The sequence below is a fragment of the Acipenser ruthenus genome, chromosome 23, assembly GCF_902713425.1.
Source record: "Acipenser ruthenus chromosome 23, fAciRut3.2 maternal haplotype, whole genome shotgun sequence".
Lineage (NCBI taxonomy): Eukaryota > Metazoa > Chordata > Actinopteri > Acipenseriformes > Acipenseridae > Acipenser > Acipenser ruthenus.
In genome coordinates this window covers 26,787,360-26,815,063 of record NC_081211.1, presented here as the reverse complement: position 1 = coordinate 26,815,063, position 27,704 = coordinate 26,787,360, and the positions used below count along the sequence as shown (strand labels likewise).

The window sequence follows — 27,704 nt, the reverse complement described above, 5'->3', positions numbered from 1 at the left end:
CTTGTTGTTTAAGAATGCCTTTGCTATCTTGCTCTGCCCCTCACCCTCCACAGTAAGACATTCCGGTAACTGCTGTTTGATTTCAGAAGCAGAATGCGATCAGTGGTAAACAAAGACAGTCCATTAAGAGAATAATAAAAACGAACGCTCCTCTTGTGATTTCTTACGTCTTCAAATCCTAAACCCCACCCGTCAAAGGCCTACTTTTCAACCTGTACAGTATTCACGCTTTACATTCGTTTCAAAAAGGAACTTGCTCTTCAAATAGGTGCTGTCTCACAAAAGGCCAGCTGTGCTGATTCCTAGTTAAGCACCACGCTTTTGGACTCTGCCTGCCCTGATCATATTCAGTCAGAAGGTCCCTTTGATTGAGAGAATATTTCACTGACACACACAAAGGAGCCTTTCTTCAGACAGCAGTGGGTGTAGGAATCGACATCGCTCAAGTATGCTGCCTCCTCTGTCAAAACCTCTGTTTATCCTCGATGTACTCACATGTGACTAACAGGGTAGCTGCATTTCATTTGCATTTAAAGGCACTGTGTGTGTTTCGACAAATGGAAAGTTACGTTTCAGGCAATCACTGCTTTTTAAAATGCAATCATCATTTAAAGACCGTTACATGGTGTGTGTTGCTTCATGTGCAAACAGTATATATTATTATATTGTTCATTATAAATCACATATGAGAAATCAGCCAATCAGTGATAAGGATTTCTCATCACTCCAGCATATCTGATCCTGTGTGCAGATGTCACCCCATGCATAGACCGTACATATATCATAGCAGTAGATCATTACAGCCTTTGTTTTTGGTGCCGCTTATTATTTCATTCGGCAGTTTCATGTCACGGTCCTGTCACAATGTAACAATAAGAAATGCCCTACACACAGCATATTCACTTCTATTTGATTTGTGAATAGTTCTGCATGATTGCTGCTGTTTTGCACCTCTTTAAATGCCTAATAAATAATGGCACTCCAACTGACCCACATTTCTGCACATAGCAGGGCTTCCTGCCGCACTCAGAAGAACACTGATATCTGAGATAAGCAAGCACAGGCACTTTTAAAATCAGACCCCTCTGCAGCAGTGTTGAACCCAGTGAGAGCTCACCATGCAGTTTCATTACTGGACAAGAAAGACGTGCTGAGTAAGCCAACACAGTCCGTTTGGGAACCAGGGTAGAGCTGTGGATTTCATCTGTTTTTATTATCTTGTTTTATGTGGTTTTCTACAGAGTATTCTGATGGGCTGTCCTCACTACAACTATACAAGGCAAGATAACCAGCTCACACAAAGTATATCTTCATGGTTACGAAGACCCGTTTCATTGGCTTTTATTGATTTGCCCCCAGCCTACAGCAGGGTGACCTTCTCTCCCACATCTCTCCATGCTAGGCAGAGATAATGGGTCACTTTGACTTCTCTGTACTTTCACAGCACAAAGATCAGGGTAACCCTGAGTTTTATCTCCCTGTGAGGTATTGGGTTGAGTCGTGATGGGTTTGTGGTGTTGGTGTGTGTGCGTGTGTGAGAAGAACTTGGATTTCTGTTCATGTGAAAATGTGAGCCAAGGTTTAACTGTGTTGTGTAAAGCCAGCTTTAATAGGGCTGGAATCGATGTATTTAGACCAGTACATTTCCATTCACACAATGCACTGTTGCTGTTTTCTACTGTTTTGTATACATTGTTTTGTACACATACACGTTTGTACACAGCGTTGTAAATTACTTTATAAACACAATGACTTTTAGATCATTTGAGCAGTTGCTGTAAACTGGTGTTCTTACACAATTTGCTTATCAGGAATGTCTACTATCTACTAATAAATAGTCTAACTCATCCTTTTTTTAATGAACTGTTAAAAAAAACATAGGAAATCAGTGCAAAACTTTTTTCAGAAACCCTTTTTATTATTTCTGAAAGAAAAACAACCAGACAAACACAAAACAATCCAGTCCTTTCACCAGTTGGACACAAGGCACAGCATCAACTCTGAGTATCAAACCAGTCCAGGCCTACCAAATGATATAAAACAAACAGAGGACAGAAACTTGGGAGCACAAACCATGCGGCTTTGACTAAACCTTATTAGAAATCAGAAAGACTCGGGTCATTTTAAACTCTTTTAACTTTTCAATAGAAATGACAGCGCCTCATTTGAGAAAAGTCATTTCAGCAATCCATGAATTTGGTTTGGGCGGGACAGTTCCTGTTGTTGGGGTACAGTTTGTGTTACCAGGTTTCACAGACTATATGGTCTATACCCAATCTGGTAGGTCTGTTGGTAATGCCTACAACAATACATTCAAATTCTCAGCAAAAGAACTGCAAACACTAGGACATTGTCTACATAATACAGCAGCTGGAAGGGATGTATTCATGTATATTTCCCTGTACATTTTGCAGTTCATTTTGCGAGTAAGCCGTTGGCTGCAGTGAAAAGTGTAAAATATCAAGCCATAGTTTATATATATATATATATATATATATATATATATATATATATATATATATATATATATATATACACACACAAGAAAGATGCCAGCTACTACAGTGTACTGAAGGATTGACAGTCTGTTCTCAACAGCAGTAACGATATAGTACTTTTAAGGTGCTGCAAACTGCATGCATCATCGAAATCAAGTAATATCATGCCTCAAACAACATAGCTTACTACCCTGTTCTTTTGGGATTCTTATTTGATGTCTAAATTGAAAACGTCCTTTTTTAAATGTGCTTTTATATAATTACTTGTAGCTGGAGTGTATTGTGCATACAGCGCTCTGAGATGCCATGTGAAGGGTGCATAAAAAATGGTATTGTATTGTTGTAGTGTTACTGTCCAGTCCACAGAATCGCCATCATGTTTTCCTGCTTTAATTATTCAAGAGACTTTTGATTTGTTTAGTCTCTTTCAATAGACATGTGATAGGGTTTAAAACAGACTGTGATCATTTCAAACAGAAAACAAGTAAAATGCCTCGTCACTTCTGCAACTCTAATTAAACTGTGCATGTTACATAGTCTATTTCTGGCAAAGCAAAGTATTGTCCAATTTTCTGTATTGCAAAGGGGATCATGTCTAAACTCATGCAAATTTAAAACAATTCAGGCTTTTCTTGTTGTAATTGTGTAAAAACAAAAAGTCAGTTACTGGCGTCTGTTGTAATTGCACAATATATACACATAAGGTTGTGTATTTACAGTGTAATAACCATGTAACCTCACAAGCAATAACTAATTAATAATTGTAATTACAGTGTATTAAAGATACTACCAACAAAAGATGACCTGGAACACACATGCACAAAATACATTTTAAACATACAATTTCCATATCCTAGTCCTCAGTTTGCAAATATATATATACTGTACTGTACTGTATAATAAGTTAATCTTCTAAAATCTCTATACAAGCAAGCATTCCAATTTATATTGAGAATGTATTATTAACTAATAATCTGTTTGCTGGGTCTAAACCTTAAAACATTCACCCTCATTATTATTATTATTATTATTATTATTATTATTATTATTATTATTATTATTATTATTATTATTATTATTGCAGTACCGTAACTAAGTTTTCAATTTCAATTACCGGTCTGCAGCAAAAGGCTACCTGACTGTGTTGAAGTGAAAGTTAGAAAACATTCAGAAAAATAGATTATAAAAAATCTGATGCTTAATACGCTTTCCTGAATATGTCATCAACCAAGCCGAACTGTCGGCAGTCACTATGAAGTTGTATTTCATTTAAAACAAGTCTTATACGGTATCAGACTTCTGCGAAGAAAATCTAAAAAGACACAGACTTGCAGTGATGCTGTTGATTAACAAGGATTCTAATCAAAACAGTGTCTCTTTACTGCAGAGGCACTGTCGTTTATGAGCCCTCTGAGCACTGCTATTGACCTCAGACACCTTGGGAGATGATATTCCCATGGATTAAAGGGATTTCATTTATTTTCCAGATAGGATGATTTGTCACCCAGAGGATTCTAGGATTCACTGGAACATCTACTTCGATTGAATCAATGCGCTGATGATGTTGTCCATTGCTTAGGGACCCCCCTGTTTCTAATGTATATGTTGTCAGTCGCTGTAGGATTTAGCTACATTAAATCATGTTGCAGTCAGTTCCTTTGAATTTCATTGGGGGAATTTTGAATTGATTAGTATTTGGTTTGTCATCCATAACTTAAATAGTGCTGAATAAAGAAATACTTAAAGAAACTTGCAATGTCTTCAAATGTTGTACTTGTATTAGATTCACTAGATATATAATGGACACCCAGATTGATAGACGTGTGAACGGTGTCTTAATGGTCACATTAAGATAGGTGAGTATGTGCTAGCTATCCTCGAATGGGACATTAAGCTTGCACAGGAGTGAGTAAGTGGCTAGTGGGGAAAAGCCCAAGTAGAAATAGATTATATAAAATAAGGACGTGGATATTAGCTGCATGGGATAATTCTACAGTATTTAAGTACAGTGGCTCAGTATAATTGTATTGGGATACTAACGAGGTCAATGACTGTGTTACTGAATGGCTCAGAGGGTTTTATTGTGCATGTTGTTCAGTAAGTGTTTTTCAGTATGGGTGTGTATGGGCATGTCGTTGGGGCTCCTGGGGTAATCTGCAGTGATTGTGTGGGGCTCCGGTATGGAGTGGCTCTGCTGGGGTTATTGCCCTGTGATCAGGCTCAGTATTGCATGCTCAGTGAGCTGACCGTGCTCACATTAGGACTCTTTGGAGTAGCTGTCATCCTCGTCGCTGATGTGCCCCCTCTCCTCGCTCAGCCCGCTCTCGTCGATGTTCTCCAGCGAGTCCGCGTGCTGCAGGAACAGCTCGGCCGGGCTGATGCTGGGCAGGGTGTTCTGCTCGGGGTACAGCCAGGGCTTTAGGTGGGGGTTGTGCTTCCGCTTCCACTCGGGGTACTTCAGACAGGCCTTGTAGATCTTCTTCATTGCCTGCAGAGACGCGCGGATTGCATATAGACATCAACATGGTACCATGTGGCTTTCCAAAAGAAATGTCAAGGTAAAACTAAAAGAAGCTAAGTGAAGTTAACAAATGTGGTTTGGCTATTGTGTCCTTCACTGTACTTTCTTTCTTTCTTTCTTTCTTTCTTTCTTTCTTTCTTTCTTTCTATTGTATGTCTGTCAACTGGAAGTGAAGAGCACCTGACCAGAAACAACACTTCAGTAATGAAATAGGAACCACAACATGATTGCAAACAACAGAAATAGGGAAGCAGATTGAAATGTAATGTGAACCTACTGACTTCATACTACAAAAGTTCCCCATATGCTGTAAATACTAGGTTAAAAACAATATCACATCTTGCCACCAGATAGCAGCACAAACTAAGTAAGCAGGAGATCCTTCCAGCCTGACGCTAGCTCCCCAAGACTCGACTGGGCTTCTGCTCTTCAAGATATACCTACAGTGGTGTGGCTATACAAATAGCTTAAAGAAAGATTATTGAAATGAGTAACTTATATTACTTACCATTAACTTATAGTTACTTATTGGTAACCTATCTAGAACCTACTGTAATGAACCCAGAGACACCCACAAGCCACCAGCCAAACCTAGACTTAAAAGCCAAAAAAAAGTAATGTTACAGCCAGACATTCGCACATTATAAATTAATGAACCGAAATTACCTTTGGAGCCACAAACTGAGATACTTTATTCACCACCCACTTTGGTAAGGAACCTGAAAAAAATCATATCATATTACAGTCATATCTGCTTCAAAACTACCCTTACATACATGCAATACAACGCATTACTCATTCTTTTGTATTTGTTGCTGTTACATTTTCAGGCGCCAGTGTTTTCAATTCGCTTTAAAAGTGTGGTGCAAGTTGGGAGAATGAGAACAGAAAAGAAACAGCTGACAGCAGTGTGGATGAGTCATGTAAATGAAGGATTGTTACCTTTGGGGTCCACCTGTGTCATGTAGAAGAGCGTGCTGTTGACACCGTTGGATTTGATCAGGTAGCCTGTCTGCACTGACACAGCTCTCACATAGTCTTTCTTTTGGGGATATTTCTGAGAATTGAACAAGCATGTATGTCAGTGACATTCATCCCCTGCCACGGCTGCAAAGTTCAAATTAGCGCTCTCAAAAAGAAGATCACCACGACCTGTATCCACTTTCTGCATATTAAAAATGGAACTTCAAAATGTACAGACAGCTGTCTTCTTCATATACCCTCAGATTCTGACACTCTCAATAGCTAAAGTAGGTCCAGACTAATGATATAATTCAACCTGCATGTCTATTGATGCAGGTTTAAACAGACAGACAGAAACCAGTATAGTATTACAGTTTGCATAAAAAAAAACATTAACATCTGATATTGTAAACTGTTCATTAAAATGCTAGTTCAATAAGTTGGCTAAACTATAGGATACATTTATGGTACCTTCAGTAGTGGCCCTCTATTAAGACCACATTGTGTTGGTCCCCTGAATGGACACAGTATCAAAGTTGTAGAGTTTCCACTGCCCTAATAAATTCAGTGTTAGGTGATATTTCAAAGTGACTGAAGCATGACAGATAGCCATCAATTTACAGCTATCAATTTACAGGCGCATTTCTGCTGATGCAGCCACTAGCATGGAACATTGAGCCACTCAGGCCTAATTAAAAGCTGACACTGGGGAAGTACATTCGTGCACCTGAAATACACAGGTAGACTCTCCAACTTTACACCAACCAGCTGCCTGCTATGCTGCTGTACGCTTCTAAAATATCTATGCACAGTGCTGTGTAGCATCAACCACTCTGCTACGAAGGATTAGGCTCTTATAACAAGATGGGTAGGGACCACTTAAATTTTGATCATGAAATAATCGATCACTCTTTCAATGTGTTAGGCGCTCATTTCCAAGGTACAGAACCGTAAATAAAAATGAATTTATTGAGTTTGAACTCATTTAGGACTTATCTGGACCCAGGGCAATGCAAGAATAAAGGACGTGTATGCAGCACAACTTGAACTTACAGGATGCTTGACAGAGTAGTTAATAATCATGTAGTCACCGCCTAGAGGAAGCCAAGATCGCAGGGTGACGAAATCTCTGTTCTTCAGCGGACTCGGGCACCTCCCTACAATTCACAGCCAAGGACACGAAGACCGTCACATTTTCAGACAATCACTGATACCATGCTTTCATATATATATATATATAGAGAGAGAGAGAGAGAGAAAGAAAGAGAGAGAGAGAGAGAGAGAGAGAGAGAGATACCTCAAATTGGAGCTACCTCAAATTGGATTTGACAGATACTCTGAATTGAATTAACCACAGCTCAAGAGAAACGAAACACTGAATAAGTTCATTCTATAGGGTGATGCTAAACGTTTGGCCAGAGCTGAACAACTGAGCAACAGCTTTTCAGCCCAAAGCCCCGTGTTTCTCTGCTCTCCTGTGCACTGGCTTGCCTGTGGTCGTATGCACTCGATGGCCTGTGGTATGTGCTGTGTTTTTTAATCTGGTGCTTGTGCTGGCGGTCTATATGCAATGAGTTGTGGTGATCAAACACAATGAGCTTGAGTACCACAGCAGTAACGTTTCTGCTCTTTCGTTCTCTCGCGCGCTCCACAGCTCCTAGTGTCCTCTAACCCTTCACCACTCGACTGGCTGAGATCATTGTCTGGACGCGCTGCTCTGTGAAGATGGCGGCTGCAGTAAATTAGCTGCTCTTGATTTCACAGCACCGTGGCACAGCAGAGACACAGCGGCTGTTGACATGAGCTCTTTACCAAATGCTGTGCCTGCTGGGATCCCTCAGCTGCAGAGCTGTCACTGGTACTTAAATGAACTCACTCAGGAGAACGGAACGCAGTGATTAGAAATACATTTCTTTATAGCTAAGACTGCAAGAGAAGGCTTTCTGAAAAAAGCACAAGAAAAAAGGAAATGGCCAGCACAGTTCGCTATGATCACTAGACAGGACAGCGATTCACCTGAAAGAGTTCAACTCAGTGCTAAGTCTAGTTTGTAGAGAGCACCCCCTGTAATTCAGCTTGTAAAGTGCATACTTTTTCATACTGAATATATTATTTAAAAAGCAAATATTTTGTCTTGCTAACGGGAGTGGATTTATGGTAGTCAGGAAGACAATTAATCATTGCAAGTTCCTGCCGGTCCGTGTAAAAGATTTTTTTTTTAAGTTGCTTAAAAAAAGGGCTGCATAAATGACCAGGATAAGCAGGATAATCGGAGATTTAAAATGGCTCATATGTATAAAATCATGTTTGATCCACACAGCATGCAATTTGACTGTATTCACAGGTTAGGGGTAATGCTGCTATAGTTCAAAAACAGGAAAAGATCATCTATATATTTACAGTGTGCTTTCATCATTTATCTCTATAGATTTTCATCATTTCAGTAAAGCGCCTAACAGCACACAGTGACTTGCTGATCAGTTTATTATATTAGGTGGATAGCACACCCAGGCAGTGATGACGTGCTCTGAGCGATGAGGCCTGCATCTATAGATTAGTGCTCTACCTCCTGAACAGGACTGATAGTCTCACTTCGATAGTCCCTTTCCGTTCATGCCCTTTAAATGCCTTGCTCCTTCACATCTTCGGAAATTGAGTGACCTTTTAGAGCAGAGCAAACCACACAGTGTTTCAGACTGGTCGATGCAACAGACAAGGTTATAAATCAATCAAAGACGAACCCTGTTTGGTGGGAACAGTCAGCTTTGACCCCTAGTCTGGTGACGGGGTCAAGAGGGACAACCAATCTTCCTGCAATGTGGGGGGGGGGGTACAATATGGAAACATGTGCCAGTCTAGATCAGCACACGCATTTTTAGCTCTACGATCTAACTCAAACGAGTATCAATATCGTAGGTTACTGAATGCGGGCTTGCAACCTCATCAATGCGAAGACTTCCTGTCGATAACTGTGTATACACGCCAAATCCACTAGAGGGCAGTTTTGCACTGTTTCCTATGTACAGTACTGTATTAACACTAGTGTCATCTCTTAACTATACTAACGTACAGGAGTAATAGCCCACGTCAGCATTGACTGTCAGCCTTCCAATGTCGTAGGTATCAATCATGTTGGAGTCCCATTTTTTACGGTAGCTGGTGTCGTGCAGGACGTCATACAGCGTTTCTGCAGTTACATCCTTGCAGACTATTTTCATCTGGAAAAAAAACAACAAAAAATAAAAATATACATATTCAGCTATAACACCGCCAGGAAGTTAATTAACCTTTCTACCTATACTCGTGTATGCAGGCACTGATAGATGCTGCTACATATCCACTTTAAGGAAAAAATGCACCCAATAAAGTTACCAAACCAGTACAAACAACTTTGATGTTTAAGGTTGGGTGTTGGAAATAATCTGAAATTGTTTCTTATTTCTTTTACAATTGTAATTGGTGTTGGTGTTCCTTCAGGAAATAAAAAATGGAGTAAACAACCTTGCAATTCAAGCTTTATGTTAGGACAGTCCACAGTAAAGTGTAGTGAAAAAGCTTAGCACTGCCTCTGCTATCTTTTAGATCTAACAAACAGGCAGATGACGATTCCCTAGACATATGGTACAGAAAACCAGCTGGGCTGGTTGCTGTAGGTTACTGCATTGCTGGTTTTGTGAATGTTTTTCCCAGATTCAGTCCCATTAGCCAATTTACCTCCAATGTTGCTGCAGTGGCACAGATGTGTTGGAAGGCTTCCCTCGTGCCTCGTTTACTTTCATGCTGTGCTTTACAGTTTTCCAGACTGGTTCACAAAACAAAAATGACTCAATTGTCCCTTAAGAAGAAAATAGTCTGCTGCAGATTTCCCTGTACCTACACAGCATTCAGGGATCATTACACCATATTAGCCTTTAATGATCATTGGAAACCAAAACTATCTGTCATCCACTTGAAAAGCAAGACAAGCTCAAGTGTAGATGCTTTGAATGACTGTCAGCTGCCCGGCCAGTGCAGATTCTTCAATAGCAGGTCAATGCTGGTGCTAATGGCATGCTTAGTACAGTACAAATACCCGTGGTGAAGTGCCAGTTCAGGTTTCTGTGTCCCGTGGAGCGTCGTCTCCTTCAATTGTCCTCATTAATTAGGGTCCAGACCGCGGGTGATATTTCACACTCTGCATCCGATTGAAAGAGTGACAACAGCAGGGGATTCAAGGGCCAGACTGGGGGAATAATTAGTTCAAGGCTCTGAATGGGAAGGCTTGGGAAGTGAACTGAGACTGCGTAAGACAGGCTTGATCGAGGTACATTTCACAGCACCCTTTGCTGTTGCCGTTTGGCATTCTGAAGCCTGATATAGTTGTTTATATTCAGAAATAAGCTGTGGGACTCAGAGGAATCAGCTGTACTGGATTCTTAATGTCAGCAAATGTACACGTTTTAATTCTGGATTTGAACAGGCATATCTCCCTGCAACGTAAGTCTAGCAAGTTTATACCCTGCATGCTGACATCTCGCATCCCCAAATATCATTGCAGGGCTCTTAGAGAAAGCTCATTTAAAAAGGAGAGCTCAGTATAGACTTAAATCAAGTAAATGCACCACATAGAAAGTATTATGAAGTCTCAGAGCAGACTTCAGTCTCAAACAGCTTGGGAAACTAACATGATTGTCTTAAAGTAGATGAAACGCAGTTACTCTCGAACAGGTCTTACTGCACCAGTGTTATTGAAGACTTCCAGTTAGTACACTGGTGAGACAATACGGTATGAAGTAAATGATAGCAAGGCATGGGTGGGGGGGGGGGGGGCAGTGGGGGGCCTTATTAGTGCCTCTAACTCTTTTGCTGCAAAGAAAAATAATCGACGTAGGTGTGGAAAGAAACCAGTGTAGAAAGACGGGCCAGGCTTTTCAGAGACGGTCCAACTGAGAGAATTTCAATACTGAATTTAAGATTTAAATCTGTTCTTAATTTCAAGACACACCCACCTACCTTAACATTAGGTCTAGGGTTAGGGTTAGGGTTAGGGCCATAGAAGAATCGCATTTAGCCTGTCTTTCTGCACCAGGTAAAGAGCGTGGCCCCTTTCTGCACCAGGTAAAGAGCGTGGCCCGTCTTTCTGCACCAGGTAAAGAGCGTGGCCCGTCTTTCTGCACCAGGTAAAGAGCGTGGCCCGTCTTTCTGCACCAGGTAAAGAGCATGGCCCCTCTTTCTGCACCAGGTAAAGAGCATGGCCCCTCTTTCTGCACCTATTCCATATAATCTGTTGATAACGACGAGCAGCATGTTTCTGATACTGTACAAAAACAGCTGCTTTTTGAATAGGTTCATATTACTCTGCAAAGCCTAAATAAAACATGTGTGTCTTCAATTAGGAATATTTAGCATATGTTGCCCTTTAGCAGTCTCGCTATGAGCGAACCTGCATAGCCATTAAAAAAACAAAACAACACAAATAAAACCTCTTATCTAAATGCCATTCCTGAATACCAATGACTTCCCCAGCAACCTTCAGGTTAAGCTTTCGAATGCCACCCAGCCATCTCCAGCAGAGAGGCACTTTTGATCTCAGTCAGAATATTTCCCTTCAGTCTGATTCCATAATTCATAGGCAGGAAATGTCAATATCATCTCCTGTCATAATTGCTGCAATAAGTGGGGAAAAAACACAACTTTCATTTATTCCAGTGTAGGTCAATGACAGCTATTCATTCAATGACTTCTTGTTTTTGTTATAGGTAGATATGTTTTTCTGCCCACAAGCACTGAAAGTTATTGTTGCTATAAAAGTCTACAAGCCTTTTTTGTGTAAGTGAAAAAATCCATTAGTAATTGTAATAATAGAGGTATAAAACTAGCAAGAGACAATTATTTGCACGACAAAGTAAAGTCTTACTAGTTCTACACTGTTCAAATCATTTGCTTTCTCCATGCAGTATGATTGCTTTGCGCTTGGTCCATGAGTGCAGTGCTTGACGACACACTGCAAATGCAGATAATGCTGAGCAGCTGCACACAGCTAATCTCACTGCCGGGAGCTTCTTGCTGACAATTATATCTATGGGTCAAAAAACAATAGCATCAGTCTGAGCAGCAATTAGATGCGTTTCTTTATTTCACACGGATAAAACTGCTCAAGAACTGTGGAAGAAAGGCAATCTAAACTGAAACATAAAAGCAGGACATGCATGAGAGAGAATGTTACACAGCTGCAGACCTATTAGTTATTTATGAGAGAGAGGTGGAAACCAAGAGGGATTTTTTTCCGATAGGGCTCCCTTGGCAGGAGCATGCAAGATGCGGAAAAAAAAATAGATACAATTATATGCTTGAAAGGACAGTAGGAAGGAGTTCTCTTTATTTTTTTCAGGGTCTATTATGATGCTTACATAACAGTAAGCTGCCGACCTTTTACTGTTATGAAACAGGCTGCCCTCATGCTAATGCCTGTGCATACATCTTACTAAACCGGCACTCCATCATGACAGTTGACACACTACGCCTAACCATTCTATTTTAACTCAAGCCCTCCCTTCCCGGAGGGGTTATGTAACTCCATCTCAATATTTCAAAGCACACTCTTCCCTTTGAGAATCGGATGAACATGTCTCCTCTTTTGTTCCATACCTCTATTGTCTACAGTCACAATGCTCCAAACTGCTGCTCTGCAGATGCATCGTAATACATTCAAAATATTCAAAATGTTCACACTGTAGTGCAGTGGCTTCCTGTTTCCCCAGCTTTAGGAGGGTGGCTACTAGCTGAACCCTCTGTTCCACTCAGCTGGCTTAGAATGCTGCTGCTAGAATGCTTACTCACACTCAGCAATTAAATCTGATCACTCCAGTACTCAGATCCCTGCAATGGCTTCCTGTGAGTTTTCGTTTTGATTTTATAGCTATTCTTATTATCTAGAAGGTCCTTCGTGGTTTTGGGTCTTCTTATCTTCCAGGACCTCTTATTCTCTATCTTTCAAGGCATTCCCTAAGCACACATTCAATCCCAATTGGTATCCTGAAAATGAGCACAATTTAATCATTTCAGTCTAGATTGAAGATGGGCCCTTAGTGTCCTGTTGTAACGAGCTACAAGTTAATTAGGGATTTTTTTAATTTTAAATTGTGAAGCGCCCTGGGATGCCTTGGCATGAAGACTGTTATATAATATAATGTAATATAATATAATATCAGGTAATATAATATAATATGTATTGTAATTTGCATTACCACACAGTTTTATAAACTGATGTGGCCTCCATTGATAAACAGAGATGTGATTGTAAATGACATGAACACAATTTCAATTTGATTTTAAAAACTGAACTATGTAGTGTCTTTGCTATCTGCCACTTCCCAGAGACAGTAGAAACAGAATGCCCAGCGTGGAATATAATGCATTTATTCAGATTTCTAAACTGTCCCCATTTCCACTGTGATGTAGATCTGTATTCCAAGTATATTTCAGGAACAACACGAACCATTGCTGTTGTCAGTAGTGATGCAAACTGTCCATGGAAGACGATCGCTCCCTTTGCACTTTGTTTCGTTATTCATGAGACCCCCCCCCCCCCCCCCAAGCCAAACCCTGAAATCATTCTGTCAGGCTTCTGTGAATGAGATGTCATCAGTCCTTCCCTGTGAACTCAATTATTCATAGAGTGGTGAAAGGGGATACTGATGAATTATGAAGGCAGATCTCTTAACGCGTTTTGTTTTGAATATCAGATTCTTGTTTTAAATAATCCCCCCCCCCCCCCCCCCCACCTCACTGACAGAATGCCCCCTCCCTGACCTGCTTGAGGTCTCCTCCAATGACTTGTATTCTTTCTCATACAGCAAAGCTCAGGTTACAGTTGGGCATTGTACTGGGAAACCTCACCCCTGGTTTTTGCCATTGTTTTCCACTCTGAATTTTTCAAACGGGCCATGATGCAGTATACTGCCTTAAGGAGACAGTCTCCTATTTCTGACACAATTAATTGTCTAAGGAAAAAGAGAGGCATAACATACTCATTAAGGTTGGCCGTCACTGCATTGTTCGCAGTGTTGTGCACCTTTGAAGTTGAAGATGTTGATTCCCTGGGCTGTAAATCAATGATACACCATGAACGAATGGGGATGGTTGTATTTACAGCCCTCTCAAGAGTGAAAGAGCCACATCTTTCTGGGATGATATGGTACTTGGATATTTTCAAACGTCTCACCCAAAATATTCTACCACCAACAGCCCAATGCCATCCAGCACCATGCCGTGGAATTGAGAAGTTCTGACCCAGCAGGAAGGGTGCTCCTTCCTCTCAATTCCATGCAACAGAGGGTTGTGTACTGACCTGCAGCTGTCCCAGTGAACATCCACTAAGCATAGGGCAAGCACTGGATTGATTAGATTAAGGACCCTTTTATAATTGTGTTATTAAATGTCAGTTTTTAACAAGCAATAACAATTTATAACAATAACATTTTATTGTTAGTTTCATTAGCATGACATAATAATAATAATAATAATAATAATAATAATAATAATAATAATAATAATAATAATAAAGCACACACGCTTGCCTTTAATTTCTGCACAGTTTCACTCTGCTGTTGGTCTCGGCACCACACCGTCACCCCCGCTTTGTTGTAGTGTACAGTCCATCCGTCCACTTTCTCACACTGCTCCCTGAACGAGTTGAAATCGGAATCATCCGGGACCTGGACCGGCATCTCCGCTTACCAGCGAGCAAAGGAAGACTTCGGGTTTGGGATTTGATTAAAGTCTGGAATGCGCACAGCCGATCAAACAACGAAAACAATCTAGAAAGCGTGTGCTCGTTCACTTTCCTTTCTGTCCCACAAACTCCTTTTGTTCACTTGTTTTTCAACGCTAAAGTGATGTGCTAAGTATTATTAATGTAGTATCCAGCGCCGCCCTTCTTGCACAGAATAACAGTTGTAATGATATATTTGTGCCAATATTATCTCCTCGCTTTTTTCCGCTACTGCAATGTTGTTTTTTTGTTTTATTTATTGTTATCTATAATAGCAGGTGTCTATCGAAATTGGCATTTCTCACTGTCGCTTTTTTCTTTGTTATCCTTTTGCTCGGCTGCCGCTGTCGCTCTGCACCGGTACCTGTAGCATCAGCACCGTCCGTCTGCACCCCTCTTCTTCAGAACAAGGTAGATCGATAGATAAATATCGGCGTTAATGATATGAGTAGCGGTCGGCTATACCAGCTCCCTCGGTCAGACTGACTGATCAGGCAGATCGAGTGTCGCGGTTGCCAGGTTACACTGGATTTATTTCCTTGAATATTATTGTGTTTTGCCTCATGCAGATGAAATAGCAGCACCGCTTCTCGTGTTTCACTAGCTAGCGTCTTTATACTCCCCCCCCCCCCCCCCCCCCAATGCTGCTGCAGTGCTCACGGGGCTCAGCAGATGCGTGACAGACAGGTACACGTGTAAGGAAGTCCTAGCGGTCTAGCCTTGCGCCGGCTTGTTATCATCCACAATAGCACAAAGACGCTACAGTTACGCTGCAGCGAACATTCATGAGCAGAATAGTCTTCTATTGGATATTGGTTGCATTAGGGTTCCATATAGCATACTATATTATTAGACGCATTATAAATTGCAGTAGCTATACTGATGTATTTTGAACACATAGAGCAGCACAGTACAATGCACTTATAGTACTTGACTAGATTGTTTGCGGTATACCTGTGTACACTTTTAATACCGTTTTCAAAGAATGCATGTGTGAATGACCCATATGAATAGTTTCCAGGATTAATCATATTCTTCATGTAGTGGTACTATGTTGCATTTGCACTCGGTAGCACAGTATATTGTTTGCCAGGATTAGGGCAGTCACGTGTGCGCTGTTTGTGTGTACACGTCACAATGCTGTGGTGGGGAACTTTTGCTGACGGCGCTGATTCAATACAGCAGGGGTTGCCTGCATCGCTGTAGCAGTCAAGATTCATTAGAAGGGTTTAGATTAAATCCTCACGAGCCAAACACACCAATTACAAAGAGGGTAAAATGACATTATGTGTGTATGCATTTATTGATTTATTTATTGGGTTCTTTAGGTAATGAAGGCATGCTTGCTTGTTAATAAACATTGCCCATACTCTGTAATTCACTTTACAATCCAGCGTTATGACAGGCACACTATTGCTTTATGAATACATTCCAGCTCTATCTCTAAACATGGAAACATTCAGAGATAAATGCCGTGTTTGCTTGGCTTCGAACGCTGGGGTTATTATTCCACCAGATGGCGCTCTATACCAAAGTCATGTAGTCATACTAAGGAATAGCCACTCTGTGAAAACACAGCGGAATATTGCAGTGATCGACCTCCCAACCACTCTTTTAAATGTTTTTCATCTATTGATTGTGGTATTCCTGAAGTCACGAATGTAATTGCTGTTAGTATGAGTATTACAATAATGCATTTGAACGCAGCCCAATTCATACCACAGTACCCTTCTTCATTCTGCAACTCTGCCAGCTTTAGAGAGATGGCGTCAAATCCCATTGGACTGCATGCGTTTATTTTCCCCCATTTCTCATGTATATAAAAGTCTGAATCTGGTCAGTCTTAAGTTGTACTGGTAAATGTCAACAATAAATTGGTTTTCGGACATTAACCGGTTAGTCTTCTGATTTAACAGGAGGTATATCATCCAGAAATGTTATGAGCTTCCAGTAATGTGCAATTGAGCAATTCAGATGAGATCTTAAGAATTTCCAATATTCTGACTTTTACCGTAATATATACAGCTTAAAGTGTTTACAAATGGAAAATGTTTTTAGCAGCTTCAAATAGTTTAATTCTGACATCAACTCGTGGGCTGATCCAAGTGTAGCTCCAGGTCAATTCTGTTTCATTTTATTGGATTCCCCATCGCCCTCCTTACATTACCAAGGTCCTCAGGGCACCACATCATCCAAGTGAGTTTCCAGTTATAGTCAAGGCCTCGATGCTGTTACAGGCTGATGAGCTCCTCTCTCAGTGTCCAAGCCTTGGGTTTGGTTCAGAAGATGTTTAATTTATGGCAGTATTCATTTGAACCGTTAGTGTTCTGAACTGCATACTGCAGGTCAAATAGGCACGAAGACAATGGGTTCAGATATAAATATTTTTTTTTATTGATCGAGCAATTCAAAAACCAGAAAAAAAAGGAAAGACAAAATACTTTCTGAGTCTTTCTCTTTGTTGCTGAGATGCTGGGTGAGGTACAGCTTGACTGTCTCAAACAAATAAACCCTCACCAAAGCACGAATTGCAAACTTCAATCAATGAATTAATTTAAAAAGCTACTCTTAGCAAAACATCCTTTATTTAGGGTTCTGTATTTCATTGAAACATTTAAACAGGACAGCTTGCCAGTCTGTCTGAGTGGGAAACATGAATGGAATAACATGCTTACCATAACTAGTTTCATATGTGTCTTTGCTTCCATTCCAGTCCAGTGGTGTGCTGCTGAAATTCAGGACAGAGCTGCACTTCGATATCTCAAACAACACTGCCACCTATATGTGTTTTATAACAACTTTAAAAATGAATCATTTCAAATTTGTACTGTTGTTTTAATTTGGGAGTTAGGGAAAGAGGTTTGTGATTTACTGTGACATCCTCCTATGGCGAATTAAAACCGTATACCACGAATGGTACATTCAGTACCCTCTATGCATTATATACAGTATACACATTTTTTGTATATTTCATATATGATTTTGATATACAGTATTTGGAATACAATGCGTTGCTGTATTCCAATGCGTCTCTGTATATTCAGAATAGTACGACCCTACCGGAATACATACCATAAAGCATTCTAAAATATATTCATTGTTAGAAATACCAGGAGTAAACTGTGTGTTTCAGAACACAAATTAACATACAGTATATATATATTGCAATATATAGGACTGGAACTGAGTAAGACTTTGGAAGGTTTTGTGATAGTTTCCGATTTGCTGCTAAGGCATTTTTGTTTCCATGTGGGACTGCTCCACCCTAAGACATCTGCATTGGAAATCTCATCTGTACATAAACAAAGAGCATTAGTTACCAGTGTCCTCATCTCATCTTCACAGGCTGAAACTTAGAGACAGAAATAAACATGCATATAAAAAACACTGGCAGTGAGATACGTTTCAGCTTCGGCCATCTTCAGCTAACAAGGATGATTTTCAGCTAAGCTTGTAGACTTCTTTTTCATTCTAGATATATTGAGGATACACTACAGAGTATTGTAGTTATTCCACAAAATGAGGGTGAGGTCATCTAACCCACACACCCCCAAACGTGGCCACCCTCATGACTCACATAACCATGTTTAAACCTAAATGAAACAGCTGCATTCTGGGAATGATTTTGCATTAGAACAAGCTCTGCTTTAACAACGTAGCGGCAATTTGTCGAATACAAAAAAGTTAGCGATGCTAGATCTCTCAACACCTGCTGTGTAAATGAGAAAGATTGCTTACAAAATATTAGTAAGAGTTGAATTAGCCCTCGCTAATAAGAGAAAATGGCACCGAGCAATCAGTGTAGTCCATCCATATCTACAGGTACAACATTAAGAAATGTAGTTTCTTTTAGTATTTCTACATCTATACATCTGGCTACAATGTGCTAACTATGATTTCCCAAGGTGTTGAGCAGGGAGTTCTTCACCAGTGTGCCACTCTGTAGGCAGCCTGTCTCAATGGTAATGGTATCACTAGCACGCTTTCTTGAGGTGTCATGGGCTTGTTTTCTTATTATAGCAAATACTTAAAACATATTATTAATCTTATGAAATCAAATAATTATTTTTAGTTTCAAATATCATGCTGTCTAAAAAAGGGGTTGATCATTTATTTTATTAATTTACAATGCCTTTGTGTCTAATTACTATTCTTTAACTATTATGAACTATAAACAGTGTCAATTAGCACTGAACCTGTTTCATTATAAGATAATCTTTCAATTAATTTACTTCAGTTTAACAGTTGCTCCTAGAATTTATAATATCACTTTATTTCTTTGGTGATTCCCTCTAAGATTTAAATCCAAATACAGTCTAGTATAACTGCATTCGACTCTTATATTTTATAATGACTGAACTAGGCTTGACCCTGTTCTTTGTTCATACAAAATCCAGCCGAGACAGTTTTTTTCTTAAGACCTTGGCTGTTTAAGGATTAATGTTAATTTATATGTGGTAAAGAATCTCGTTCTTATCTTGTTTTTGATTGGAACATAAATTAGTAGGTATGATTAATGTTCACTTTTTAGCCCGAATGGTACTTTTTATCAAGCGTCATGCTTTCTGAAGATAAGATATACAAGTAGTAAATCGTTCATTATATATTCTCTTAGACTGACCTATTTCATGGAGCAAGAGAGCCACCTACTGGCGGTACAAGGATACTCTCTCTTTATCCCTCCTTCAAAAAGCCTCTAATACTTCATTTTTATTCAAAGTTCATTCCATATTTGAAATTGCTTAGTCCATATCCAGCATATCCCCACGTTCCCAGCAGGATTCAACTTCTTGCCAGGTTCAGCTCTGGTTGGTTCCACAAGAAGTCCCTTGATCCAATGTTTCTCCATCACAGGTGTGGATTTCCATGGTCTGATTTCATTCCTATAAGATACTTGGACACGTTTAGCTATACATATTATTTCTATATATTTCCTTTTGTTCACACAGGATCATTTTGCAAGGTATGCGCCCCATCCAGAATACTAAAGGAGGTCAAAACTCACTGTGATTCATATTTTTGGGCACTCAATTACTGTTCTTTTCCACATCATCAGTAGCAAACTTAACATAACTGAATCTGAATCAGTTGATGAACCGTGCACTGTAGCTTACTGAGATCCTCCATGCAAAGGAGTCCAATGTTTTACTACATGGAATAACTAGTTCAGTGTCACCTGCGACATTAGGCCTGCAAAGTAAATTCTGCATCGAGTAGCCTTCATGTTAATGGGATGTCTGTAAATGTTTACCACAGGATTCTGACAGCTGTTTGCATGATCTCCAAGATTTGCTTGCACGAACCACAACAAGATACATGGGTGGGTGCTACAAACTGGCCCAAATGAACAAACTGCCGTCTATATTGTGTGGGGTCATGTCTGTTGAAATCCACACGCCTGCTACTCTCCAACATGTGTTTGTCAAGCTTTTAAGACAAATGTTTGACTGGAGGTAAGGTTTGCTTTAGGGTCGGGGTCAGGAGAGTCAGTGGGGGAGTTAAGATGCTGAACCATTCCTATCCAAACACAAGGCAAGGTCATCAGGCTAGTAAAACAGTAATAGGAGCCTCCCAAGCCTCCCAGAGGGTGCTTTCACAGTCATTCACTGGGGTGAACTTTGAACTCTAATGTGGGCTCTTCGAAAGCATGCGTTAATTGGGTGTGAAAGCTCCCCGTAGGACTCATTCCTCCTCAGACCAACAGACAAGCTTCCTAATATAAAAAGGAACACGAACGACCTTGTCTTGTTGTCTTGGCAACATGATTTGTGATTTTGGTACGTGTTGGTTGGCTAAATTGAATATTTGTCTGGGGAAACATCTGAAAGAAAGGCCAGTTTGACATGAAACTTGAGATTTGAATTGCTTTGACTCAGCAGCAGAATGAAACTCTAAAGTAATGCATGAACTGGGCAACATAAAGGGGAGGCTGTCCTGCTCAGCTGCCTTTAAATTTCACAGCCAGGAGTCCACCCAGCCATCTATTGCTGCACATTCTCCTACTGTGAGAACGCTTTTATTTTATTGAATTATTTCAATGCTGGGTAGCCCTTGGTCGTTTTCAAAGAGGTCATCTCATGCTGGGCAGAGGAATGCGTGTAAGAGATCTTAGCCAAGGCGCTAGGGTCAGCTATGTCTTCTATTAATACACACACCTAAGGGATTTATGTATCTACGGTATTTCTACAGAGAAAGCAGAACAAACAACATCCAGACAAAGGGGACCCACGCAAATGTTCGAACTGAGAAAATCAACAAGAAAACCTGTAAGGTTACATGAGATAACAGTTGGGGGATGTGGAGCCAGTCTCATGTGTTCTTTGTGTTTTGCTTCTAAGCTCATTGGAGAGCACCTGCCATCACCGCGGAACAAGGCTGTGCACGTTCCTCTCCTCACAGACATAATAAGGCGTCTCTGACCAGATTAAAGTGAGTTAGCTGGAGATCATGTTTTCTATAGATGATGAAGCCGGAGGCAATGTATCGGATGAAATAAAAAACTATTAGGTAGGAGATTGAGGACCTTACTTGGCAAGTTACAGCTCCAATTATTGCTTTTCTGCCTAAGCCCTGGAATTCCTTCCAGTAATGGCAGTAATTGCTCAACTTCTTGGAAATGCTGTTAACTGCATGATGTGACAGGGTGATTTCATCTGTCAGTCACTCCTAAGAGTCGTTGAGTTAATGAACTTTCTGGTTTTCTTTGGTGCAAAATTTAGACAGCCAAAAAACTCCGTTGTGACAGTTTATAGGTATTGGTTGATATTTTCCATCTTAAGCTTTATAACTATTTAAAAACAAAACAAAAAAAAAACAATATTGAGTATGTTTCACCCTTTTTTAAATCCAAGCAAACCTTTGTGAGGTATGTGTGTCCTGGATGGACTGCCTTCTGTCTGGTAAACTCATCTGGAGGGCCTGCAGGCTGACTTTGAAACTGAGACTTGCTGTCCTTCCAGGAATACAGCAGCTCATCGTAACCATGGAGACAACAGCCTTCCCTTAACCCAGGCCCTGCCGGAGAGGCTTCCTCATTCAGCACTATTTTAAAGCCTGTGGTTAAATTTCACACAGGTCGAGGCCTGCCAAATTCTTCATTCAACCCATGAAACTGGCATTCCTTAAATGATATGAGATATTCATTTAACTTTGCTTAGATGTTATTAAAATTGGGTTGTGGGGGGGAGTGTTATTCTGGGTTGCATGTTATTGAAAATCCTCTAAAAGGGTAGAATGTTTTTATACACAAGGGGAACGAAACTTCAAACCAACAGTAGGAAGCATGTAGCAGAGTGGATCCTCAGAATAGTTTCTCTCGTGGGATACAGCCAAACTGAATACCTGCAGTATTATTTTTTTTTTAACAGCACGTAAACTGTATGGAAAGTTTGACTTCGATTCTCGGTCTGAGCATAGCAAATGAATTATTATGTTTCAAATGACCTTCTCCTAAATTCTTAGGCTCCTCTCCCCCAGCGAGGGACACATCAAGTCCTGTGCAAACACTGTGGTGTAAATTCAGACAGTATCAGAGTAAGGAAAATGGCACAGCTGGAAAACAAAGCAGTACGATCCACACACTTCAGTGTTCCAGCAGATGCAGTGGAAGACCAATAGTAAATCTACCACTCTCTTGTATTCTTCCATTGTTGCTAATGGACAGGGGATCTTTACAACTATAACCATGTTGTGGTCAAAGTGTAACAGAGCAAAGGGCCGTTAGGCAACTCTAGGAAACATTTAGAAACGTTCATGTGTTTTAACGAACTAAACGCTGATTTCGCAATTCTAAATGAAAAGAAAGCCAAATTATAAAAAGCACATGTGTGGCTCACTTCTCATTTCAGTCTCACTGTCTGGGGAATGCATCGCAGAGGATACATGTTTCTTACTATCACAGCAGATGCAGACATATAGAATCTGCTCACTGTTACTGTCGTCATACTTTTCTTCTGAAAAGAAATTGTTTAAGCATCCCAGATAGATATAACGCTTATCATGAGAACGCAGTGGATATGCTCTCAAGACTGCGTACTGGTAAACCTCAATGCTCTAAAGGACTCGTTTCAGTGGATCAAAGGCACAGTGGCTGCAATAGGCAACCCTGGTGGAACCTCGGGTCATTCCTGTAGCCCTCTGGAATGTAGTGCAATAGGGGCTTCAGTTATTAAGGGAAGCATTAGATCCGTGGTTCTCAACTCTGGCCCTTGAGATGTGAGTTTCTTTTAATCAGATATGAGAGGTATAATGACAATGACATCACACTGGATCACTCTCAGATACAGGCTAACACACAGCTATGGGGACACTGAATCCTGTTAATCATTTTGGTTATTGATTTTATTAATCATGGTTATTGAGAATATTAATCATTCAAATCAACTTCACTTCATTTCGTTCCCTCCATGAATGCTCTATTAAGAACTTTGCATTCTTCAGACAAACACGTTTATTGTAATAAGAATTAATTTGTCCCCAAAGATGACCTAACAGTCTCCATCTGCATGAGGAAACTAGTAAAGCAAACAACTCCCCACTCTATATATTTTTTCTACTTTTAAAATGAACCTTTTTTTACACCTTTCAAAATAAACCGAATATATATTCTATCAAGGTTATTTTAATGACTTACTTTACAATTTATACCCCCCTCAGGAATGCACTAAATGTTTTGAGAAGTTTAACCGATAAATCTTTGAATGTCTCCCTTACAGCTCTTTGCAAGCTCCAAAGAAACACTTTTTCATTCCAGGCAAATTCCCAGATGGATAATTCAGGAAAGCCGGTATGTTGAAGAGATCAGGAATAGATCACATGATGTTACTGGTGAAGAACACACAAACAGTGTCACCATGGAGTCTGGAGACCATGATGCTGAATACAAGCAGCAGTGTGGAGTAGTGGTTAGGGCTCTGGACTCTTGACCAGAGGGTTGTGGGTTCAATCCCCAGTGGGGGACACTGCTGCTGTACCCTTGAGCAAGGTACTTTACCTAGATTGCTCCAGTTAAAACCCAACTGTATAAATGGGTAATTGTATGTAAAAAAATAATGTAATTGTATGTAAAAATAATGTGATATCTTGTAACAATTGTAAGTTGCCCTGGATAAGGGCGTCTGCTAAGAAATAAATAAATAAATAATAATAATAATACAAGCCTTCAAACTGGGCTTGTCTGGTGAGAACCACTATTTTACCAGCCTTTTATAAAGATTTTGAAGTGAACACTTCAACCAGTAACAGAGCACATGAAGCGGGTTACCAGCTAACTATATTAACTTTCAGTTTCTCTTTGAATTTGAAGCCTGTTGCTCAATCTTACATACACTAAGCCTTTGAACATAGCCCTGAAATCAACAACAACTGAACAAATAATTGCTTCTCAAACTTTCTACCATAAGGGGGCAATTGTTTTTTAAACAGAATCTATTTATATTTCCAATTTGACCCAACGCCCTTCCGCTCCAGAAACACTTAAGAGTATTTTCCTGTTCAACACAAGTGCTAAACAAGATGCTGGGTGCTTGCCATGCCAGCAATCCAGCAAGAGTAATCAAAATCCCCATCAAAGTAACATGCTGGAAAAAGGAGACATTTGACGCCGAAACCGTGGTTTAGCAGAAACTTGATTTTAATCTGAAATGGCAGATGAACATATAGTTCCCAGTCTGTATTCGACTGCCTGTCTTACCCCAGTAAAACCACAACTCTGAGTGTTGTATGTCTTTCTAGCCACCCACCATATTACATCTTCCCTTGGGGTGATGGATTTCTGGACAGCCCCAACATGTTTTACTCAATCAAGGTGCTGTGTTGCATTGACTAGTGATTGACTCACGGCTGCGTGCTTCCTTGCTCAGATGGTTTAAAGGGTATAGTTTTACCAAGATTCCTTTAACAGTATGTTGAGCTGTGAATGTTCGCCGATTGGCTTTGGAATTGTACTGTCTAGAACTAGATCTGCAGTCCAAGTCAATATGATACGAGTGTTTCAATGCGGTTTATACACTCCTGCCATTTAAAATGTAGCTTTGCAAGCCTTTTCAACCCAAGTGACTGCTATCCTCCCATTCACTCTTTAAGGTTTTCTTTTTCCCAAAAACTTTACACTGGTGTTACTGTAAGTGCAGGATAAAGAACGTGGTCCAGTGGTTTGTCATTTACACCCAGGAGTCATGACTGTGTTTAGCAACCAATCCTCTTGGCACAGCAAGGTGTCTTATAACTGTGACGCTCCCCTAACTGCTGCTGACAGCAGAGCTAGAGCTTGTGCTTGTGTTCCTGATTCATCACCCAGCTGTCAGGCCAGTTTCTACAACACATTCCTCACCCTAACTCTTGTATGAGAGAAATGTCATAACATATGTCTTGTAAAAAAAGATTCATTTTAAATGAGAAGTAGAGCAAAATATACAAAGTGGATTTATTATTATTATTATTATTATTATTATTATTATTATTATTATTATTATTATTACTACTACTACTACTACTACTACTACTACTACTACTACTACTACTACTAATAATAATAATAATAATAATAATAATAATAATAATAATAATGTTATTATTTCCATCAGTGACAAAAATGTGGTATTGTGCATTTTATTGGGAACTACTACAAAGCTATCGTGCAAACTTCAAACTCCTTTTATGCACACACACAATGCAAAAGCTTTGCAAGTACAGTAAACATACTGTTAACTGGAACAAAACTAAGTGGCCATGTGCCTAATATAACCAACACATCAAACTTGTATGAAGTAATCTTAGTAACTGATTGTTATTTATTAAAAGGTATGACTCACAGTGGAATCACGGCTCCACAGAATGTCTGGGTTTTATAATCTAAACAGTCTCTGTCTACCAATCTTGGTTTTACTTCTTAGCAGAAATCAAGTATTCTAACAGCTCAGCAGTTCTGGGAGCCATACACCTTATTCTCTTGGGTTCTTGAATGTCCATTTTATTGAATTTGGTTAAACATATCATTGAGACAAAGGCTCCTTCAGCAGCAGCGTTCCTGAGGAGCTCCATTTCTGTGTGGTGTGAAGTGAGGTTCAACATGCATTGCAGTGGTTCATGGTGGAAATGCTTGTGACAGCTTTCCACAGTGCTCTTAGCTTTGGATCACCAAATGCAACTGCAAACGAGCTGATAGAACCGTGGGCGAATTCCACTGTAATCTTTAAAATAATATTGCTTCTGCCTCATACCACATCCTTTCAGGGCTTTGGGTTTGTTAAAAAAAACTATTAAACACTGGTTGTTAAACTTGGCTTCATTAAGAAATGAATATGAGAAAGCAGGTTTTTTTTAAACTCTCTACCTAATGGAAGATATTCTTGTTGGATTGTGGACTGGCTGTGAATATCCAAGTCAGCAGCTTTCTATCCACAGAGCTTGGAAGCAATACTTCTGGAACTGCATGTGCATAACCCACAGGACAAACCTCAGCTCTGAATGACAGCGCCTGCATAATTCAAGTCCTGCACATCTGTGCCAGACTAAGGTTTGTGCTTGATTGGGTTTATTTCTCCAAATACAATTTTGTGTGTTCATCAAAACGCTGTCTCGATTCAAGCTTCAGCTGTTAAAACTGTGTTTCAACATTCAATTTCTGTCCCAAAAATAATGAGAATAGAACAAAGTCTTCATTAGGAACGATATTCCCAAATAGAAATGTTTTTATTTGAATGGGTTTGAGCGAATTGCACTCCCTGAGGGGGGCCCTAGCTAGTATAGCTAGTAGGTCAGCTCAAGGCCTCAGTACGCCAGTAAAAATGTCAAGACCCTGGAGGAGAGGAAAATAGTCTTCCAACTGGCTTTTAAAACAGCGAGGAATTGAATTGCCATTACATGGTATTCAGTTGTAAATGTGAGGGAGGACAGCTTTTCTTGTTTGGAAATCAACATAAATACCTGATAAATACTTCTTAATGACAATTTGGAGTATAAGTAAGACGTTTATGCACACCTATAGCTACGATGCAGCGACCAGTGCTGGTGTTGTAGGGATCTCCTTCCTGACAATGGACTGGAGAGCTTTGAGTTGGACTTTGAGAATCTGGAGTATTTCTTTTTCTTTTTTTTTTTTTACTTGTAGGGGGGAGCTTTGATTATAAATCTAAGGATATTTTTTTAATATAGCAAATTTGCAAAGTCGAAGTAAAACCACAAAGCATGAAGGATGCATAGTGGAAAAAAACAAGGGAAGGGGAAGAGCAAAGAGAATAGCTCAGAACACAGCAAGGAGGAAAGGTGAGGCTGCAGGTCTGCACTGCTGGTGCTGAGAGAGGAATGAGTAGGGAGAGGACACAGCCACTAGCAGCAGGAAGAAAATAACAGAGGAAAGTGTTCAAAAGAGAAGCAAATAAGAAGCAGGAAGGTGCCTGCCTGGCAAGAAGATATAATAAGAGCTTTATGAATATTAACACGAGAGTATGAATATGTCTACTGATTGACTATATGTATGTTGGACTCACATATACATTTACACTTTGGACCCGCACAAAAAAGGGTTCGCAAACTTAGCATTACAGTGTAAATTTCAGTGCTAAACGTTCGTTTAAAATATGTTGCATAACATTTATGTTTGACTAAACATTTGTTTTATAAGTGCGCTGCTATTCTGGAAAACAGGCAAGCGCTCCTTGTTTGGGTCGGGGGGTCGGGGGAAAGCGGGCGCCGTTCTGAAGAGTCTTTTTACTCTATACTTTACTCGATACAGAGAGCGCGTAGCTTTTGCAAAATTAGTTACACTGCGGTTTAATACTCAGTTTTGCTAAATTACAGTAGTCGTCCAAACTTGTAAAGAGTGTTTTCTTCCCTTGAAACCCTACAAGTGAAAATGCATCACGGTGTCATTCTTTATAGCCTCAGGAAGCTTGAGTCCAAATATTTCTGTTCTGCCCACTGCTTGGTCCAACCTCTCTCCGCCCCTTAAATCCTTTGTCACTGCGGTATA

At 40.0% G+C, this 27,704-nt stretch overlaps 1 protein-coding gene across 1 annotated transcript; it reads right to left on the bottom strand.

Moving 5' to 3' along the window:
* Positions 1-1,903: 1,903 nt before the first annotated feature.
* Positions 1,904-15,356, bottom strand: LOC117413476 (START domain-containing protein 10-like). Its single transcript, XM_058997050.1, has 6 exons — positions 14,541-15,356; positions 9,053-9,200; positions 7,036-7,139; positions 5,962-6,076; positions 5,686-5,738; positions 1,904-4,986 (listed from the first exon to the last, which is right to left on the bottom strand). The coding sequence occupies exons 1-6, from the start codon at positions 14,688-14,690 to the stop codon at positions 4,756-4,758; spliced, it is 801 nt and encodes a 266-aa protein (XP_058853033.1). The 5' UTR covers positions 14,691-15,356; the 3' UTR covers positions 1,904-4,755.
* Positions 15,357-27,704: the final 12,348 nt, after the last annotated feature.

Bases quoted from the DNA above. Each gene is read 5' to 3' on its own strand.
- LOC117413476 (XM_058997050.1), bottom strand. From the start codon at position 14,690: ATGCCGGTCCAGGTCCCGGATGATTCCGATTTCAACTCGTTCAGGGAG. The intron at 9,201-14,540 runs GCAAGCGTGTGT...TTTTTTTTCCAG, and splicing joins AAACTGTGCAGAAATTAAAG to ATGAAAATAGTCTGCAAGGA. The intron at 7,140-9,052 runs GTACGTTAGTAT...TGTGAATTGTAG, and splicing joins TGACGTGGGCTATTACTCCT to GGAGGTGCCCGAGTCCGCTG.